The sequence below is a fragment of the Papio anubis genome, chromosome 16, assembly GCF_008728515.1.
Source record: "Papio anubis isolate 15944 chromosome 16, Panubis1.0, whole genome shotgun sequence".
Taxonomy (NCBI): Eukaryota; Metazoa; Chordata; class Mammalia; order Primates; family Cercopithecidae; genus Papio; species Papio anubis.
The window spans coordinates 25266450-25286720 of NC_044991.1; the positions used below are offsets into that span (position 1 = coordinate 25266450).

A 20271-nucleotide genomic window follows, 5' to 3' on the forward strand; every position below is an offset into this window, starting at 1 on the left:
GGGCTCCTGAGTCTGGTGGGGACTTGGGGAACTTTTATGTCTAGCTAAGGGATTGTAAATGCACCAATCAGTACTCTGTGTCTAGCTCAGGGGTTTGTAAATACACCAATCAGTACTCTGTGTCTAGCTCAAGGTTTGTAAATACACCAATTGATACTCTGTATCTAGCCAACCTAGTGGGTACTTGGAGAACTTTTCTGTCTAGCACTCTGTGTCTAACTCAAGGATTATAAACATGCCAATCAGCACTCTGTCAAAACGGACCAATCAGCTCTCTGTAAAATAGACCAATCAGCTCTCTGTAAAATGGACCAATCAGCAGAATGTGGGTGGGGTCAGATAAAGGAATAAAAGCACGCCACTGGAGCTAGCAGGGGCAGCCTGCTCATTTCGTCTTCCACGTTGTGGAAGCTTTGTTCTTTTGCTCTTTGCAATAAATCTTGCTGCTGCTTACTGTTTGTGTCCATGCTGCTTTTATGAACTGTAACACTCACCGTGACAGTCTGCAGTTTCACTCCTGGAGCCAGCGAGACCAGGAACCCACCGGGAAGAACGAACAACTTCAGACACTCTGCTTTTAAGAGCTGTAACGCTCACCGTGAAGGTGTGGAGCTTCACTACTGTCAGTAAGACCACAAACCCTCCAGAAGGAAGAAGCTCCAGACAATCTGAATGTCTGAAGGAACAAACTCTGGACATACCATCTTTAAGAACTGTAACACTCACCACGAGGATCTAGGGCTTCATTCTTGAAGTAACTGAGACCAAGAACCCACCAATTCTGGACACACTCTGATGAGCTTAGGATGAGATGTGTGCCCATCTCTAAATCAATCACTATGGCTGAGGGAAGTGCCATGCTCTGATTGGCTTAGGATGAGATGTGTGCCCATCTCTGAAACAATCCTGTGCTAGAGTAGGATTTTCTGATTGATTTTAGTCAATTGGAGAGGCGTTTACTTTTGGAATTGTGAATGGAGCCACTGTCCCCTAAATTATTACATATGACTGCCGTGCATTGGGAGTAGTGTCAATACTCTCAAAATCACATGACCCCATGCCTTTGGGGAGCAGATGAATGGGTGCTGCTAAAAAAGCTGTTAATGTCTTCTGGAATGGGAATTTTCCTTTAGGATGTAAAAAGTACATTTCATTCCGGCCTTTGATTCTCCAACACAAAGTTAGGCCACTCTGCTACTTCCCCAGGATACATAGACGTGTCCACACTTACACTTTGATGTATTTTATCAGTTGCTCCAAATATTAGCAAAAAGCTGTTCATGGATTTCAACATTATTTAAAAACAAACAACCTTGCTGTTGAACATTCCCTTGACAATATACAGTTGTCTACCTTGAATCTTTTGCTCCTTTCATTAGGCTGAATAGCACAATGGTTAGGAATTGGACTGCCTGATTTCGGAAACTGCTTCTGCCACAAACTGGCTGTGGACCTTGAATAATTTACTTAACCTTTGTGGGGCTTGGCTTTTTTATCGCCAAAATGGGGATAATGTGGGCACAAACTTCATAGAGCTGCTATGAGAACCATATCCTATGATGAATATACAATGTTGGTTCAGTGCCTGGTAAATAGTAAATATTCCAGAAATGTGGTGGTGATGATGATGATGAGTAATTGGCCTTAGCTCCTGCTTTGTCCTTACTCGCTAAATAGAGTCTGACACCACAAATGTAACATTTTCTATAGTTCCAATAACAAACTCTAAGCATTATGGATTCTACACATTTGCTCCTTGATAAGAATTTATAGATTCACAGTCACCTAAGTCAAAAGGAGGCTAAAATCTAAAGTTGGCATTCAAATAACAGTGCTATTGGAAAAACAAATTTAGAAAAGGAAAACGGGGGCTAAATAGCTGAATAGTTAATTGTGGTACTTGAGCTATTAAAAATATTAATAATGAATTACTAATAACAATGATTAACAGTTTTGATATTTAGATATGAAAGAGTTCCTTCCAGAAGAGCTGTTTCGGTCCTGCTTCACAAACAGGCAGCAGCATCTGTAGCAGGGTACGGAAAGCAGCCACCAAGCCCGAAGACACGAGTCATTTATATGATTAAGGGCTTTGGCCAGGCGCGATGGCTCACGCCTGTAAACCCAGCACTTTGGGAGGCCAAGGTGGGCAGATCACGAGGTCAGGAGTTCAAGACCAGCCTGACCAATATGGTGAAACCCCGACTCTACTAAAAATTCAAAAATTAGCCAGGCGTGGTGGCACATTCCTGTAATCCCAGCTACTCAGGAGGCTGAGGCAGGAGAATTTCTTGAACCCAGGAGGTGGAGGTTGCAGTGAGCTGAGATCACACCACTGCACTCTAGTCTGGGCAACAGAGTGAGACTCCATAAAAAAAAGAAAAGAAAGGACTTTAGTTTTTAGGGAAGCAATGCCCTTCTCTCCCTATCCTTTGAAACAGAAATTCAATTTTAAAAATCCTGATCCACTGGGATTTTATTCCCCCTTTCTCTACTCACCAAAGTAGTAGCTCATTAAATCCATGTTCCAAAGCCTGCTGTAGTCACAAAGCCCTTTCTGCATCCTGCTCAGCCTTTGTTATATCACATGGCTTTATGTGTCATAGTCATTATAAAGACAACTGATTTAAGAAGGTACACCAGTTTTGGAAAATCTCCAGAGGATGCAAAGGCACAGAGCAGTGGTCCTCAAGCTTTGGGAGCTGCTAGAATCTTCTGGGCAGGCAAGTGGAGGAAAGAAGGATTGGTCCAAAATGTAGATTCTTGGCCCCAGCCCCAGAGACCCTAACTTGAAATGTCCAGGGTGGGGCCTGAGAGTCTGTACTTTTGTACCAGCTCCTTGGACAACACTGAAGCAGATGTGGTGTGGATCATTCAAGAACCCTATCTGGAAGCTCAGAGGATGAGACCCTTCCACCCAAAGACAAACCCAACAGCCACTCAATGTATTTATTTTATGGGGGTATATCACAGGGTGTGTGTTATGGACTGAATGTTTCTATCTCCCTAAAGTTCATGTTAAAGCTGTAACCCCCAATGTGATGTTTTTGGAAATGGGAACCTTTGGGAAGTAATTAGGTTTTGATGAAGTCATGAGGACCAGGTTCCCGTGATGGGATCGGTGTTCTAAGGAGATGAAGAGACTGGGACAACGTGCACACACACTCTCTCTCTCAATCCCTATCTGTCTCTCACTCTGTCTCTGCCATAGGACATGGTAACAAGGTGGACACCTGGAATACAGGAAGAGAGCCCTCACTGGTGACCTGAGCCTGCTGGCACCTTGACCTTGGACTTCCCAGCCTCTGGATCTGTGAGAAATAAATTTCTGTTATTTGAGTCGCCCAGTCTATGGCATTTTGTGATGGCAGTCTGAAGTGAGACAGTGTGTGAGCATGTGAGTGTGGGGGTGTGATACAAAATGAACCAAAGCCAGCTAAAATCTGCCACAGGCTGAGACAATCCATCAGCCAAAACTCCAGGTTCAGGCTACATAATATTGTCAGAGATCATCATGTGCCAGTTTTAAGTAAAATATTTTCTCTTCTCTAAAACTCATGAATTTAAAAACTCGTGAATATGTTACTGTGTTGGAATTGTTTACATACTTTGCATTTTATAAAGGAAAGCTTCATTCAATCAATATAGTCAGGCTCTGACTCTGATAATAAAGGTTGTAATTACTCATGTGTTTGAAACCACCCCTATGAACTTTATAAAATTAATCAGGAAAAACGGGAGGAGGATAAATGAAAATAAACCAAGCTTGCAGCATATTCAGCATTAATCATTAAGTCAGCCTGCTCTCTGACCTGCTTCCTCATATTTTTTGGTACCTATTGTCCCACAATCACATAGACTCTGTTACAAGATTATAGCTCCCCTTAACTGCTCTATAGATAACAACCTGAATATTAAAAAACATTAAGTTTTCCTTTTGAGATAGTCCTTCAGGTCCTGCATACTAATAAGACTATAATGCCAGTCGGTCTGAAGGACCCCATGAGAATCTGACTGCCAAAGAATGCAGTTTTCACATTCTGATGATTTCATCTCCCTTTCCCTGTTCAATCAACAGCCCCAATTCTCTAGTCCCTCACGCTCCATGATCCCCTTAAAAAACCCAGCCCAGAATTCCTTGGGGAGATGGATTTGAGGGTCTCCTCCCATCTCCTCACTCAGTGCCCTATGATCATGGATCTCTTTCTCTGTTGCAAACCTTGCTGTCTCAGTGTAATTGGTCTGTTACTGCACAGTGGACAAACAAACCTGTTGGTCCTATAATATGGTTGTCCTTCTAGGGATGATCAGCAGAGCTGTATTTGCCTGAAAGTGTTCTTAGCTGCAGATGCTGGTGTCATCTGAGTTTTAATTATAATATGTACCTAGATGTGGGTAGGTACAGGCACATGCATTACATATATTGTATCTGACACCTCTTGGGCACCACTGTGGACTTCTGACCTCTGCTATTTTGGGGACCCTTGGCTACTGGTTCTATTCCAGTTGCCATGGGGGTGATCGACTGTGCATGGGCTCCGACCACCTCTACACAGGGAAAGCTCTGCAGCCCTTGCTCACCTTCATGTTGATGCTGAGACTTAAGAGCAGCAGAGCTGACTCAGCAACCATTCATAAGCAACTTAAGTTTTTAATGATTGCCCTTTGCAGCAAACCTTTGACAAATCTAGACTGGAAGTTGATGCATCTGTTCCTTCCCCTTCCTGCTCCCAGTTTAATGATCTTTAAACACAGTAATTCATGTAGCCCCACCAAAGATGGTCCCATGAGAGAGGCAACCAGTAGCTCCTGATACCAAGAGATGTCCAGACAGGATTGCATACTTGTGTTGTCTCTCCTTTCTTCCCCGTCTCATTCCTCTTTTCCTTCGCTCATATTTCCCTGGGACTGCACCCCTCCTTGTAAAAGAGCAACACATAAGCTTTTGCCTCATGTTCTGCTTTCTGGGAAATGCAGGCTAATGCACATGGACATATAAACTCCATACGGGCAGAAACTTTTGTCTGTTTTGTTCACTGTTGCATCTTTGGCACTTACTGGCACATAGTAGAAGCTTAATAAATATTTGCTAACTGAAAAGTAAATATCCAGGTTCTGTGCTAAGCACTCTTCGTGCATGATGTCATTTCATTTTCACAACGACCCTGTGACATAGGTACTATTATTATCTGTATTTTATGTGTGAGGACAGAGTCTCAGAGGGGTCAAGCAACTTGCTCAAGGTCACTCAGCAAGAAAGTGATAGAGCTGGGATAGGAACACAGGAGATCTGAGCCACGTTCAAAACAGAAGTTGTACATTCATGCCACTAATCAGTTAATCAAACTGGTAACAGTTAATCAAACTGGTAAGAGTTAATCAAACTGTTACCTTCTCGTTTTAGAGCTCTCCCACCTTCCTTTTTCCTTTTTAACTGTTAAAAAAAAACCACATAATGTAAAATGTAGCACCTCAACCATTTTTCAGTGTACCATTCGGTGGCATTCGTTTACTCATGTTATTGTGTAACCATAACCACCATCCGTCTCCAGAAGTCTTCATCTTACAAAACTGAAACTCTGAACAAAGTAAACAATAACTCCCTTCTCCCCTTTCCCCATAGCTCTTGGCAACTACCATTCTATTTCCTATCTATGAATTTGCCTGTTCTGGGCACTTCATTGAAATAGAATCGCACAGTATTTGTCTTTTTGTGACTGGCTGATTTCATTTAGCATAATATTGTCAAGGTTCATCCATGTTGAAGCATGTGTCATAATTTCCTTCTGTTTTAAGGCTGAAGAGTATTCCGCTGTGTGGATAGATGGCATTTTGTTTATCCATGCATCACTGGATGGACCCTTGGGCTGTTTCCCCATTTAGCTATTGTGAATAAGGCTGCTATCAATATGGGTGTACAAATACCTCTTTGAGACCCTGCTTTCAATTCTTTTGGGTTTATATGCAGAAGTCGATTCCACTTTCTCTTTTATACCACTCACTGCATAATGGTCAAAGAGTCTTGTGCCTCTGATTCTCCACCCTCCTCCTCCCCATAAGCTTCATCCCTCCTAGCTAAGGGCCTTTAATTATTCTCTGTGGTGTGGTGGGAAAGAAACAAGGGAAATGTCGGGAGGGCACCAGAGATGCAGATCTAGTAGGGATGGATGCAATATTAAGGGGCCAGAATTGAAGACTAACAGAAATGGGATGGGAAGGTGAGGATTGGAGAGCAGGATCCTTCCACCCCAGTGAAACCACCACAAAGACCTTCTTAGGGCCTGTCAAGATCTGTGAATATTCAAGGACTCCAGTGGCAGCAGGTCACTACCTCCCAGGATGTCTTGCCACCTCTCTGGGCCTCAGTTTTCATGAGTGTGAAACATGTGGATTGGATAAGCTTAGGGATCTGAACCAGTAATTTTAAACTCTTACAATATGTCACAACCTGTGCTAAGCACGTTTCATGTATTATCTCATTTAATTCTCTCAGTGCTACCATGAGGTAAGGGTGGTCCCTGTTTTACAGATGAGGAAACAGAAGCACAGGGTGAATGAATAACTTGCCTGATGTTTTGTTGCCTGGAAATGCTGGAATTTGTGCCACAGAGTTTGCATCTAAGCTCTCTGGACATAATCACTAACCTGTGCTGCCAAGTGGCCACAGGCCAGCCTTGGGGATCCTTGAGCCAGGCAATGACGGTCCTTTGGCTACCTGTTGTCATCCCTCTTCCCCCAGCCCTACTATTGAAGACTCTTAGGATTCCCAGAAATGGGAGCATGGTGAGACAGGGAGGGAGAGATGCTACTGACAGTATTGCTCTTTCTCGACAAGAAGAAATTACCAAGTTGGCCAAATCATACAGAGTAGGGCGAAACTAGGCTCAAAACATGAAGTTAAATATAAATGAGTGAACGAATGAAAAGATATGCAGGGCTGGGCGCAGTGGCTCATGCCTGTAATCCCAGCACTTTGGGAGGCTGAGGCGGGTGGATCACGCGGTCAGGATATACAGACAATCCTGGCCAACATGGTGAAACCCTGTCTCTACTAAAAATACAAAAATTAGCTGGGCATGGTGGCCCATGCCTATAGTCCCAGCTACTCAGGAGGTTGAGGCAGGAGAATCGCTTGAAGCCGGGAGGCAGAGGTTGCAATGAGCTGAGATCGTGCCACTGCACTCCTGCCTGGCAACACTGCGAGACTCCATTTCAAAAAAAAAAGTACGCAGAAAGAGAGGTAGGCAAACTGAGAACCCATATTCTGAGAACCCATTGCCTTTTAGATTCAAATTTCAGTTGATGGCCAAAACCTACCTGAAGTTGCCAAAGATACAAACCCAAAGTATCTGAATTAGCAATTTTGGAACTCTTAAAAACAGAAATTTGTCTTTGCATGTACCTGCATAAGCTTTTAAACTTTCCAGGACCCTTCCAGCCTTCTATAGTGGAAAGCATGAGAAGGTCTGATTTCTGATTTTATCTGTGTGACCTTGTACCATTCACTTGCCCTCTCTGGGCCTCAGTTTCCCTGTGCATCAAATAGTGGTTGGCCTGGATAGACATTAAAGTCCATTCAAGCCATGGCCTGATTTTATGTTCTGGTGCTCCTTTCAGCCTCATGATTTATGACTGATGTAGGCGAAGCAGGCACAAGTCTTTGTAAATGACATAGGAGGAAATAGAGGCCAAGAGAGGTGAAGTCATAGTTAACAGTCACTGGCAAGGCTGGGACAGGGACTCCAGCCAGAGTTCTGGGCCATTGACTTGTGGACCTCATAGTCATGTGAACAAGATAGAAGATAAAATCATTAATGTTTTCCTGAGCCTAAGCAAGATATTAGCTCATTCCCGGGACTCAGCCCAGAGCCTGGCATAGAGTAGGTACTCAATAAATACTTGCAGATCAATAAAGGAATAGACGTGAAAGCATAAACACATTGAAACCAAAACATTTTTACCTGCTTTTTAAAGGTAATTTAAAATAACCTTTTTTGTTTTAGAATAGTCTTAGATTTACTGAAAAATTGCAAAGGTAGTGCAGAGTGCTCCAACAAACCACACACCCAGTTTCCCCTACTGTTAACATCTTACATTCATATGATATGACACATTATTCACAATGAATGAACTAATATTGATACATCATTACTGCTATGGTTTGGAGGTCACCTCCAAAAAACTCATGTCAAAATTTAATTGCCATTGTGATGGTATTAAGAGGTGGGACAATTAAGAGGTGATTTGATCATGAGGACTTTGTCTTCATGAATGGATTAATGCTGTCATGGGGGAAGTAGGTTAGCTATTGCAGGAGTGGACTCCTGATAAAAGGATGAGTTCGGCCTGATTTCCTTTTCCTCACATGCTTGCTTACTCTTCCATCTTTTGCCATGGGATGACACAGCACAAAGGTCCTTGCCGGATACCGGTGCCATGCTCTTGGACTTTCCAGCCTGCAGAACCATGAGCCAAATACATTTCTTTTCTTTATAAATTACCCAATCTGTGGTATTGTGTTATAGCAACACAAAATGAACTAAGACGGTTATTAACTACAGTCTGTACTTTATTCAGATTTCTTTAGTTGTTACCTAATGTTCTTTTTCTGTCCCATGGTTTCATCCAGGATAGCATATTACACTCGTTACTTGGGCAATTGTTAAACTTCCCGAGTCAAATATTGCCCCTCTTGTTCACTATTGCCCTACTTCAATCCACGTTCCACGTTGGAGCCAGCAAGACATTTAAAATATAAGAACCTGATCATTTACCTCACCCTTTGCTTCAAGAAGTCCCCCATGACTTTGAGGAAAGAGTTGTAATCTGTTAAATGAGTACCCAAGGCATTTTATAGCCTTTAAGGACCTGAATCTTGCACTCTGTCTTTACTGTGTTGTAAGATGCCGTCAATTGCAAGTTGTGGCAAACCCATTTCTAACAGCCTTAAACAATAAAGAAAGAATATCAGCTTATGTGATAGTTAATTGTATGTGTCAGTTTCACTGGGCTAAGGGATACACAGATAGCTGGTAAAACATTATTTCTGGTGTGTCTGTGAGGGTGTTGCTGGAAGAGATTAGCATTTGAATCAGTCAACTGAGTAAAGAAGATCCACCCTCAGCAATCCACCCTCAATCCATTGAGGGCCTGAATAGACCAAAAAGGCAGAGAAAGGGGGAATATTCTCTCTGCTTGAGCTGGGACATCTGTCTTCTTCTGCCCTCGAACATCAGTTTTTCTGGCTCTCAAGCCTTTGGACTCAAAGTGGGACTTACACCATTGGCACCCCTGGTTTTGGGGCCTTCAATTTTGGATTGGAACTACACCACCAGCTTTCCTGGGCCTCCAGCTTGCAGACAGCAAAGCATGGGACATCTCAGTCTCCATAGTCACATAAGCCAATCGCTCATAATAAATCTCTTTCTATATATCTCTCTATATAGAAATATATGTATTTCTGCTTATTTCTGTTTCTTTGGAGAACCCTGAGTAATACAGCTTATATAAATGAAAAGTCAAACAGGAATGTGGGCTTCAGGCATAGTTTAATCCACAGGTTTACTCTATCAGGAAGGCTCAGCTCCCTTTCCATTCTCCTCCAGCCTGCCTTTCTATGTCCATTGATTTTGTCCTTCCTAGAACAGCTTCTTACCTGGCAGCAACATAGCCCCAGAGTTCCATGACTCATATCCACACTCCAACACCTAGAAGAAAAAAAACAAGCTTTTTTTCCCAGCAGAGCTCTGAGATTTACTCTGACTGGACTAGCTGAGATCTCATGCCTATGACTGGCCATATCAGTTGGTTCAGGGATTATCACAAGTATTACTAGCATAGCCTTTATTGCGTTGAACTACAATTCTGGTTTTCTCATTGGTGTCTCCAATAGATGGTGATTATGTTATTCTCCTTCATATCCCCACTGCCTAGGACATAGTCATACTCACGAAATATGAATTGGATTTTCAAAGTACAGGGTTAGTTGTCCTCTTCTCTTATCAAACTCTTGTGCCAGCTTAATCCGGGCCTCAGCAGTCTGTGGGCATAAAAGGTGCCCCATTAATAGTCATTAATACATAAATAAATACCAACTTGACTGCCTCTTGGCTCCATAGGACCTCAGCTCTTATAATTCCTCCACAGCCGGGTATTCAAGCCCATCTCAGGGGCTGTCTCAGACAGGTTTACAAATACGATTAGTATGTTCCCTCTGGAACAGATGGGTACCGCTGTCCTTACCAAGTACCATGTCTTTGCTGGGTGCTGCAGTCTCTATCTTTGGGTCTCCATGGAGATCATGGGAGAGTTGGGGGGGCGGTGCATACACCTTCTCCCTCTTCCTTGTAGTTGATGAGTCCTGCAGCAGTGGGCTTAGGCTCCAGTGTGTTGCAGAGGTCTGCATGGAGCCCATTGCCCATTCTTCTTTGCTGCCCTCGCTCCTCCAGGGCCCCAGACACATGTCCATGGACTAGGCCAAAGTAAGAGACCAGAGATGGGTCATCTCACTCCACTCAGAATCTCTTCTGCTCTCTGGCCCTGAGATGTGGGATTGGAGCCAAGCCTGTCCTGCTAGATTTCTATTCCTCTGTCATTTGGACTCAGAGATTCCTGGTTGCACACAGAGACTGCCTCACTGATAATCAGACCTTCCTGGAAGTATCTGGACGCTGCAGTGGGCACGGCTTAGGCCTCACCCATGAGGAGTACACTAGCAAGGATGCCTCAGGGGGTCTGGTACCTTCCAGGTGCAGCAGAGAACACTGGCCACTGTGCCTTGATTTTTCTGGGCCTTCTGTTGCCACATCTGTTGACATGGGGAAATATTTCCAACCTCTCAGGGTTCTCTAGGGAGTTAAATGGGATAAAGGACTTGAAAATCCACAGATAATACCTCTTAATTTTCAGGCTGATTTAGGCCCAGCACACTAGACACCCACAGTGCTTATAAATACCTCCCTGGGTATTATCAAACACTTCTAATTATCAAACACATCTGTTGTTCCCAAAAGGCAGTATACTCCTAAAAACAAGGGCTATATATGTATGATTTGTATTTGTATATTTCGTCCCCAAACTAAGTTTAGTGCAGCATAGACAAAATCAATCAATCAAGCAAGCAAGCAAGCAAAGCTGAGATTTATCGTGAACATACTACGCACCAGATTCTACATCAGTACCTTCTTTTTTTTTTTTTTTTTTGTAGATGGAGCTTCGCTTTTATTGCCCAGGCTGGAGTGCAGTGGCATAATCTCAGCTCACTGCAACCTCAGCCTCTCAGGTTCAAGTAATTCTCCTGCCTCAGCCTCCTGAGAAGCTGGGATTATAGGCGCCTGCCACCACGCGCAGCTATTTTTTTGTATTTTTAGTAGAGACAGGGTTTCACCATGTTGGCCAGGCTGGTCTTGAACTCCTGATCTCAGGTGATCCACCCGCCTCATCCTCCCAAAGTGCTGGGATTACAGGGGCGAGCCACCACGCCAGGCCTACATCAATTACTTTCTATTCACCATGTCATTGAACCTTTACAGCAGTCTCACAAAGTAGGGACTAACTTTCTTTCTATATAAGCAAACAGAGGCCTGGGGGCGGGGTGCAGTGTAGCAATTTATCCAAGGTTACTCAGTAAGTAGGTAGCAGAGCTGGGATTTGAATCTGGGTCTCTCCGACTATTAAGCATACTTTTATATTCTATGTAAACATGTTTCCTAAAGACTATCCTTCTTCAAATCCACAACCTGTGAACACAGTTCCTCTAGGACATAGAACATGCCAAGTGAATGCCTGATTGATTAAATGAAGAAATGTAAAAGAATAATAGCTAGCTAGCAAGTGAGATAAAGATAGACACCGATAGATACATAGAGATAGATGGATGGATGGATAGATAGATAGCTGATAGATTAGATAGATACATACATACATAAGATGGATGGATGGATGGATGGATGACTGATAGATTAGATAGATGATTGATAGATAATAGATTAGATGGATGGATAGATAAGATAGATGGATGGATGGATAAGTAGATAGACAGATCTACTGATATGTTAGTTGATAAAGCAAAGGATTCTTTATGGATGGTATTTTCCCTAAGACTTTGCAACTGATCTTCAAAACATCTCCCATAACATCATCTGAATGCCCCTGGAACAGAAAGGTCATGTAGGATCAACGTCAAGGTGAGGTCCCCACGGTTTGTTTGCCAACAACACTGGACATAGCTTATCCATCTTTCCCAGGACACTTTGTGTTACAGAACAAGAGAAGCTTATCCAACCTCGGGGGTCTAGAGCCTGAAGGACATTAGAATGAAAAAGCTTCATTCCATGATGACAAGTAATCCAGGTGGGGAAGGGTATGCACAAGGCTAGAAAATGAGACAATCTCATTGTCAACACTGCACACGCATGTAGGAGTTCTTCCACGTGACCCCTTTCTATGTACTGTTGACCTTGGAACAACACAGGTTTGAAATGTGCAGGTCCATGTATGGGTGGATTTTATTCTGTCTCTGACACCCTGAGACAGCAAGAAAAACCCCTCCTCATCTTCCTCTCCCTCAGCCTACTTAACGTGAAGACAACGAGGATAAAGACTTTTATGATGATCTACTTCCACTTAATAAATAGTAAATATATTTTATTTTCCTTATGATTTCTTTAATAACATTTTCTTGTCTCTAGCTTCCATTATCATAAGAATACAAATATATAATATGAATAGTATCCAAAATATATGCTAATTGACTGTTTATGTTATTAGTAAGGCTTCTAGTCAACAGTAGGCTATCAGTCATTAAGATTTTGGGGAGTCAGGCCAGGCGTAGTGGCTCATGCCTGTAATCCTAGCACTTTGGGAGGCTGAGGCAGGAGGATCCCTTGAGCCCAGGAGTTTGAGACCAGCCTGGGTAACAAATCAAGACCCCATCTCTACAAAAGATACAAAAATTAGCCAGGCACAGAGGCATGTGCCTGTAGTCCCAGCTAATCAGGAGGCTGAGGCAGGAGAATTGCTTGAGCGCAGGAGATTAAGGCTGCAGTGAGCTATAATCACACTATTGCACTCCAGCCGGGGCAATAGAGCAAGACTGTCTCTAAAAAATACAGATAAAATAAATAATTTTCTTTTTTTTTTTTTTTTTCGAGACAGAGTCTCATTCTGTCGCCCAGGCTGGAGTGCAGTGGCACCATCTTGGTTCACTGCAAGCTCTGCCTCCTGGGTTCACACCATTCTCCTGCCTCAGCCTCCCGAGTATCTGGGACTACAGGCGCCTGCCACCATACCCGGCTAATTTTTTGTATTTTTAGTAGAGATGGGGTTTCACCATGTTAGCCAGGAAGGTCTCGATCTCCTGACCTTGTGATCCACCCGCCTTGGCCTCCCAAAGTGCTGGGATTACAGGCATGAGCCACCACGCCCGATCAAAATAAATAATTTTTAAAAAGATTTTGGGGATTAAAAATGTATACCTAGATTTTCAACTGCATAGATTCAACTTAGATTTTCAACCCTTGCATTGGTCGAGGATCAATTGTATAATCAAAAGCAAAGCTGACCTATTAGAGCCTGGCTAGAAGGACTTAATTTCTGCAATCACCCAAAAATCACTCTATGTGACCATTTTGCTAGGAAGGACAGCCCCATGGCGAGTTCCAAGAGCATCAAAATGTGATAAGTGATCTGGACTGGGAGGGAGGAAGCATACAGCACAGTCCCAGCTCTGCCACTAATAGGCTATGTGACTCTGAACCCAGGGACTCTGTTTCACCCATCTACTTATCATCTCAACTCCAAATGCTGTGACATCATGTCAATAGCTTGAAATTGGCCATGATGGTAGTATTTACACCACAGAAATCAGCCAATGCTAAGTCAGAGTCTTTTTTTGAAAGCCAGTTATTCAACATTTGCTAGCACACTGCTGGAAGGGGCCAAAATTTATTGAGCACCTAGTAAATACCAGGTACCTAATGTACACCATCTCTTTTTTTTTTTTTTTTTTTTTGAGACGGAGTCTTGCACTGTCACCCGGGCAAGAGTGCAATGGTGTGATCTTGGCTCACTGCAACCTCTGCCCGCCACCACGCCTGGCTAATTTTTTGTATTTTTAGTAGAGGCGGGGTTTCACTATGTTGACCAGGCTGGTGTCGAACTCCTGACCTCGTGATTTGCCCGCCTCGGCCTCCCAAAGTGCTAGGATTACAGGCATGAGCCACTGCTCCTGGCTGGCATGTACACCATCTCTTCTAACCCTCAAAACCTCAGACAAATTCTGTGAGGCTCGAAGAGATTCACTACTGTGCCCATTGTCACCTAGCAACTAGGAGATGAGGCTGGTATCAAACACAGGACTTAATCCAAAACCCATGATATCTTCCCATCTCCATACTTGCCTCTCTGAATTTGGAAAGCCAAATATGACAAGAAACCACAAATATAGCTGGGTCATACCTCTGAAAGGTACCCTGAGGCTAGAGGGGTGTCAGCACTAGAAGTGCCAGTTCTTACTTCTCTATTGAACAAAAATTCTCTGATATTCTCAATTGTACTTAAGATTTTCCAGTTCATGCTGTCAATGCAGAATTGACCCAGAATCTACTTTTTCCATTCCACTCCCCCGGTGGCTTTTGTATTACATGAAATTCAAGTCAAATTATTTGGGGCCTTTGGCAAATGTCAATTTAAGGGGTATTTTGGGTATTGAAGGTCAATAATATTGTAAATTTTCCACTGTGCAAGGCAGTTTGATGTATGTATCACGCCTGAGTTGATCAGAGGACATTTCCATGCATGTTTGGTCACAGGTAAGCCCTCTAGTTCCCATCATTGACACTGCTATCATTGAGAGGTTTTATGTAAGCTAATTCAGGGGAGAAATACACAATTTCATGCAAGCACACCACCACCTTTATTAATGGTTTACTCCCCCAAAGACCGTCCTTCTTTCTCTTTCACCAAGAAGAAATAGCTCCCAACTGAGTCTTTTTGATAGCAATCCAGCAGAAACAAATGATGGGGTTCATTATCAAAGAAGTTTTGAACAAAAGCCACATGCCCTCATTGAAATAAATTGAATGCCCAGAACAGTGATTTTTTTTTTTTTCCATGATCCCTGTAATTTTAAGGCAGCTCATGCATCTGCCACTTATTCAAGATTCAATCAAGGTGAGCTTATTGGTTTTCCCATGACCACAAGGAGGACCTTCTCACTCCGTGCATGACTGACTTTTAATCTACGGCAGACATTCAGTGACTTTGTAGCAGAAATGATTCAGTCCTAAGTCAGGCTCTTCCTGGAGAGGTCTCTCTCGACCCTTTCTGGGAATGCCATTGAGCAGCCTCGATTTTCCTTGTAGCTTGACTCCCCACCCCTTAAATTATATGCCATTAAGCTCAATAAGCCAAATTAAGTACATGTGGGTGGAAATCCCTATCACATAGATTGTCTCCCAGCCAATGTGGCTGGTGGCCCATCTGCAGCATTTCACCAAGGGGATACAGTGCTTTAAAGCGAAGCAGTCTCCGACTCCTTGGCAACAAGTGTGGAAATATTTGAGGAGGAAGATTTCAACTTGAAAGGTGTGTGGCTTGTGGCTGTGAGGAGCTGTGTGTGCCCTACGGTTAGAGAGTAAATGCCAGGAATCTAAATGGGTTTGTCCCTGACTCGCTGTGGGAGTTTAGCCGAGTCACTCATTCTGATCTGGGTCTCAGATTTCCTGTCTATAAAGTATGAGGGTTGGGCTTAACCAGGGGTGGAAAAATCAAACGGCTTCAGAGGCAAAGCAGGTAAAGAAGTTATTTCAGAAGGCTGGATTAAGAATTTAGGGAAACCAGGAAGTGCATGCCCCCACGTAAGAGAAAACTTAACAATATCGACACGGATAACACAAATAATAAATAACAGTGAACACAGTTGAGCGCTTATAATTCCAGGTACTATCCTAAACCCTTTACAAGTATTAACTCGTGTTTCTCATAACACCCTCTGAGATAGACCCTATTCCCATTTTACAAATGAGGAAACGGAGGCACAGAGATGTTCAGAAACTGGCCCCATCCCCATTTTACAAATGAGGAAATGGACGCCCAGAGATGTTCAGAAACTGGCCCAGAGTCACACAGCTGATAAATAAGAAAGAGTTCCTCTTTGGGTAAGATGAGGAATGGGCCGGGCGCGGTGGCTCACGTCTGTAATCCCAGCATTTTGGGAGGCCGAGGCGGGAGGATCACGAGGTCAGGAGATCAAGATCATCCTGGCTAACACGGTGAAACCCCATCTCTACTAAAAATGCAAAAAATTAGCCAGGTGTGGTGGGGGGCGCCTGCAGTTCCAGCTACTCGGGAGGCTGAGGCAGGAGAATGGCATGAACCCGGAAGGCGGAGCTTGCAGTGAGCCGAGATCACACCACTGCACTCCAGCCTAGGCAACAGAGCGAGACCCCATCTCAAAAAAAAAAAAGATTAGGAATACATTGCCAGTTTTCAACCTTTAGACTAGGAGATCTCCAAAATCCTTCCAGCTCTAGCCTTCTGAATCTCTATGGAATGCAGTCTGCACACAGTAGGTGTTCTGTAAAGATTAGTCAGATAAATAAGAGTCAAATTTTTGGTACTAAGTAGCAGTTACTGGGCAGTTATATGCCAGACTCCATGATAAGGACCTGTAGACATTCATCCATTGATCGGCCCAAACCCATTTGCAGGTCATGAATCTGAGGTTCTGTATAAGATGCACTGGGTCAAGGTCACATAGCACTGGGTCAAGGTCACATAGCTAGGAGTGGTGGACCTGGGTTAGCTCCAAGTCTAAACCATCCTCTTGACTAGAGCAGCCAAACTGGGCTCACCTGTTTCTGTAAAAATAAAGTTCTATTGGAACACAGTCACACTCACTCATTCACTTATGTATTTATTGTCTATGGCTGCTTTTATGCAGCCAGAATTGAGTAGTTACAATAGAGACAGAGTGGCCCACAAAGCCCCAAGTATTATCTCTCTGGCCCTTTGCAGAAAAAGTTTGCCGACACCTGGACTAGAAATGTAAAGAAACCAGCCATCAAAAGCAACGGAGACAGTGAAGAGGTGAGGAATGCGTAGGCTTTGGCAGGGCCCAGGGAGCTCAGCAATGGCATCTTTAAGAGGTATGTAGATGAAAGGAAAAGGAATTCAAAATCTGGACAAAGACTTGGCTCAGAAAAGCAAATTCCAGATGTGGAGGAAAAGCAAGCTGCAGGGCAGTTATTCTGGGCAGTAAATGGCACTTTTTTTTCTTTTTCTTTTTTTTTGAGACGGAGTCTTGCTCTGTTGCCAGGCTGGAGTGCAGTGGCGCCATCTCTGCTCACTGCAACCTCCACCTCCTGGGTTCAAGTGATTCTCCTGCCTCAGCCTCCCCAGTAGCTGGGACTACAGGGGCCTACCACCATGCCCAGTTAATTTTTGTGTATTTTTAGTAGAGACAGGGTTTCACCATGTTGGCTAGGATGGTCTCAATCTCCTGATCTCATGATTCGCCCGCCTTGACCTCCCAAAGTGCTGGGATTACAGGCGTGAGCCACCGCACCCGGCCAGTAAATGGCACTTCTAAAAGGCAAGAGATTGGTTCAGATCCTGGGCTGATTTTGAAGGGGATGTTGTTGCTGTTCACTCAGCTAATCAATAATACTGCATTCACCAAGAGGAGTCTAGCAGTGAGACATGCTGGAGTGCAAGGAAAGGAAACTGGGTTTCAGATGCAGGAAGGCTTTTCTTTCCTTCACTCCTTCCTTCACTGATACATTTCTCAAACATCCACTAGGCACCAGGAATCACACATTCCACTGAATGAGGAAGGGGGTGGGGCAGAGAGTATAAAAAGAGCAGGACATACAGAAAAACAAGGAAGATATAGAGACGGGAGAAAAGGTAATGAGAAAGAGAGAGGGAAAAAAAGAAGTAGAGGGAAAGGAAAAACAGCAGCAAGGGAAACATACAGAAATATAGAAATAGAGAAGGAACAAGATAAGAGAGGAAGTCAGAAAATGAAAAGGATATAGGAAACACTAAAGTGTGAGCTATGAGCTTCAGGGTATATACTTACCTTTCATTGCTTCCTTATGCAATGATGATCGGCCATGGTTCCTGCTCTTAAACCACTCTGAATCTTTTAAGCCTTCAGAAACTGCGGTCTACCTGGTTCTGAATGGGGGAAATTCATCTCTGACTTGCCATGCAGCATCCAGAACACCATGGCCCAATGAGGGGGGTGAAATTAAACTTGGACATTGGACCTCGCCATAAGCAGAACATTTCCCACCACGCGGATTCAAGAAAAGAATTCTAGAAGTCTAACTGTCTGAGGAAATAAGATTTATGGTCAAAGAACAGTGTGAGATGGTGTGGAATCATAGACTACTGGAGCTGGAAGAAACCAAACAATGATGCTAATAGTGATGATGATTGATGGTGTCATGAAGACAATGGCAATGGTGATGATGGCAATAGATGATGATGATGCTACTACATGATGCTGAGGTAGCAGCTTCAGCAAACGACCCTTTATTGGTTTCATCTGTCCCAAGCACTATGCTACTTGCTTTAGCGGCACCATTTTTGAATCCTCTCTACAACCCTGTGATGATTAATATTGAGTGTCAAAACTTGACTGGATTGAAGGATGCAAAGTGTTCTTCCTGTGTGTGTGTTTACATCTCTCTGGAGAACCCTGACTAATACAAATCCTAAGAGAGGTATTACTGTTAACTCAGTTTTTTATTTTTATTTTATTTATTTGTTTGTTTTTTTTGAGACAGAGTTTCGCTCTTGTTGCCCAGGCTAGAGTACAATGGCACGATCTTGGCTCACCACAACCTCAGCCTCCCAGGTTCAAGCAATTCTCCTGTCTCAGCCTCCCGAGTAGCTGGGATTACAGGCATGCATCACTATGCCCAGCTAATTCTGTATTTTTAGTAGAGACAGGGTTTCTCCATGTTGGTCAGGCTGGTCTCAAACTCCCAACCTCAGGTGATCGGCCCGCCTCGGCCTCCCAAAGTACTGGGATTACAGGCATGAGCCACCGCGCCTGGCCAACTCAGTTTTTTAGAGGAGAAAACTGAGGCTCTGAAAAGCAAAGCTACTTACTAAGGTCAAAGCTAGGGTGGAGCTGGGATTTGAACTCGCCTCTCTGAGCCCTCAGCACATGCGTAGAACCATTAAACCAGTGATTCTCAAAGTATGGACCCTGGGCCATCAGTATCAGAATAACCCCAGGAAGTGGCTGTTTAAAATGCAGATTCCTGGGCCCCACCCAAATCCATTGACTCAGATACTCCGGAGGAGAACAGTCTCAGATCTGCATTTTGAACCAGATTCCCCAGATGATATCCATATTTGCTGAGGTTTGAGAATCACCACACGAGACTCAGGCTTCAAAGATTCCATGACTTACTGGTAATAAATTGGAGTATTGTTCAACACATGTTCACTCACTTTTTCCTCCCTTTTGGGGCGGTGTATTCTTTTCTGGCCCCACTGGCCTTGAGCTAGACCATTTGACTGACTTCGTTCAGTTGAATGTGAGCAGATGTTATACAATAGAATCTTGAGCCATGTTTGTACAGTGTGACTTGTCTCTCAAACTTCTGCCATCATCACAAAAAGAACATGCCTTATATAGCTGCTGCCTCTTCAGCATGGGATCCAGAATCAGACATGTGGAGCAGAGCTGAACTGTCCCACAGCCTAGAGCCAGGCACGGCCAGTCCACAATCTGAAACAGAAACACCTGAGCAATTTATACTTGCATGAGCAAGAAAAATAAATGCTTGTTGTCAGCCATTGAGTTCAGGGATGATTTGTTATGTGGCATAATCACAGCAATAGCTGATTGATATGCATAAAATTATATACTGTATATTGTGGATCCATTTTTATATTGCATGTCCACTTTTCTGGAGAGGGTGTACATATACCATCTAGCAAATTCTCAAGAGACTAGGAATCCCAAAAAGTGTTAACAGCCACAGAACTACTTTAAAATCCTCTCCACACTCAGTGGAACCTCAGGTTCCAGGACTTGAGCTGAATAAGTTTTCACCGTCCCTCCCTGCCTCTTAGAATGTAACTATTTATTTAAGTCTTAAACTTTAAGGGGTCCAGACTGAATATGCTACAGGAGTTCTGAAAAGGGGGCCTGGGTGATGGTCTTAGGACCCATTCTCAAGCACTTGGACTCTTAAAATTATCACCAGATACAAAAAGAAATGAAATGAAAGCAGGGATTATTAAAGT

At 43.4% G+C, this 20271-nt stretch overlaps 1 protein-coding gene and 1 long non-coding RNA gene across 2 annotated transcripts in view; one reads left to right on the forward strand and one right to left on the reverse strand.

The window, feature by feature from the left end:
• The window catches only part of LOC101003089, a 47193-nt gene extending 43496 nt beyond the window's left edge, over positions 1-3697 (forward strand). The window contains exon 3 of the long non-coding RNA XR_004178836.1: positions 3212-3697. This is a non-coding gene — a long non-coding RNA (uncharacterized LOC101003089). The remainder of the gene's footprint in view (positions 1-3211) is intronic.
• The window catches only part of LOC101004370 (gamma-crystallin S-like), a 104733-nt gene that overhangs the window by 12696 nt on the left and 71766 nt on the right, over positions 1-20271 (reverse strand). Inside the window, 2 exon segments of the mRNA XM_031656044.1 lie at positions 9656-9707; positions 9951-10039. Coding sequence (XP_031511904.1) covers positions 9656-9707; positions 9951-10039 — 141 coding nt within the window.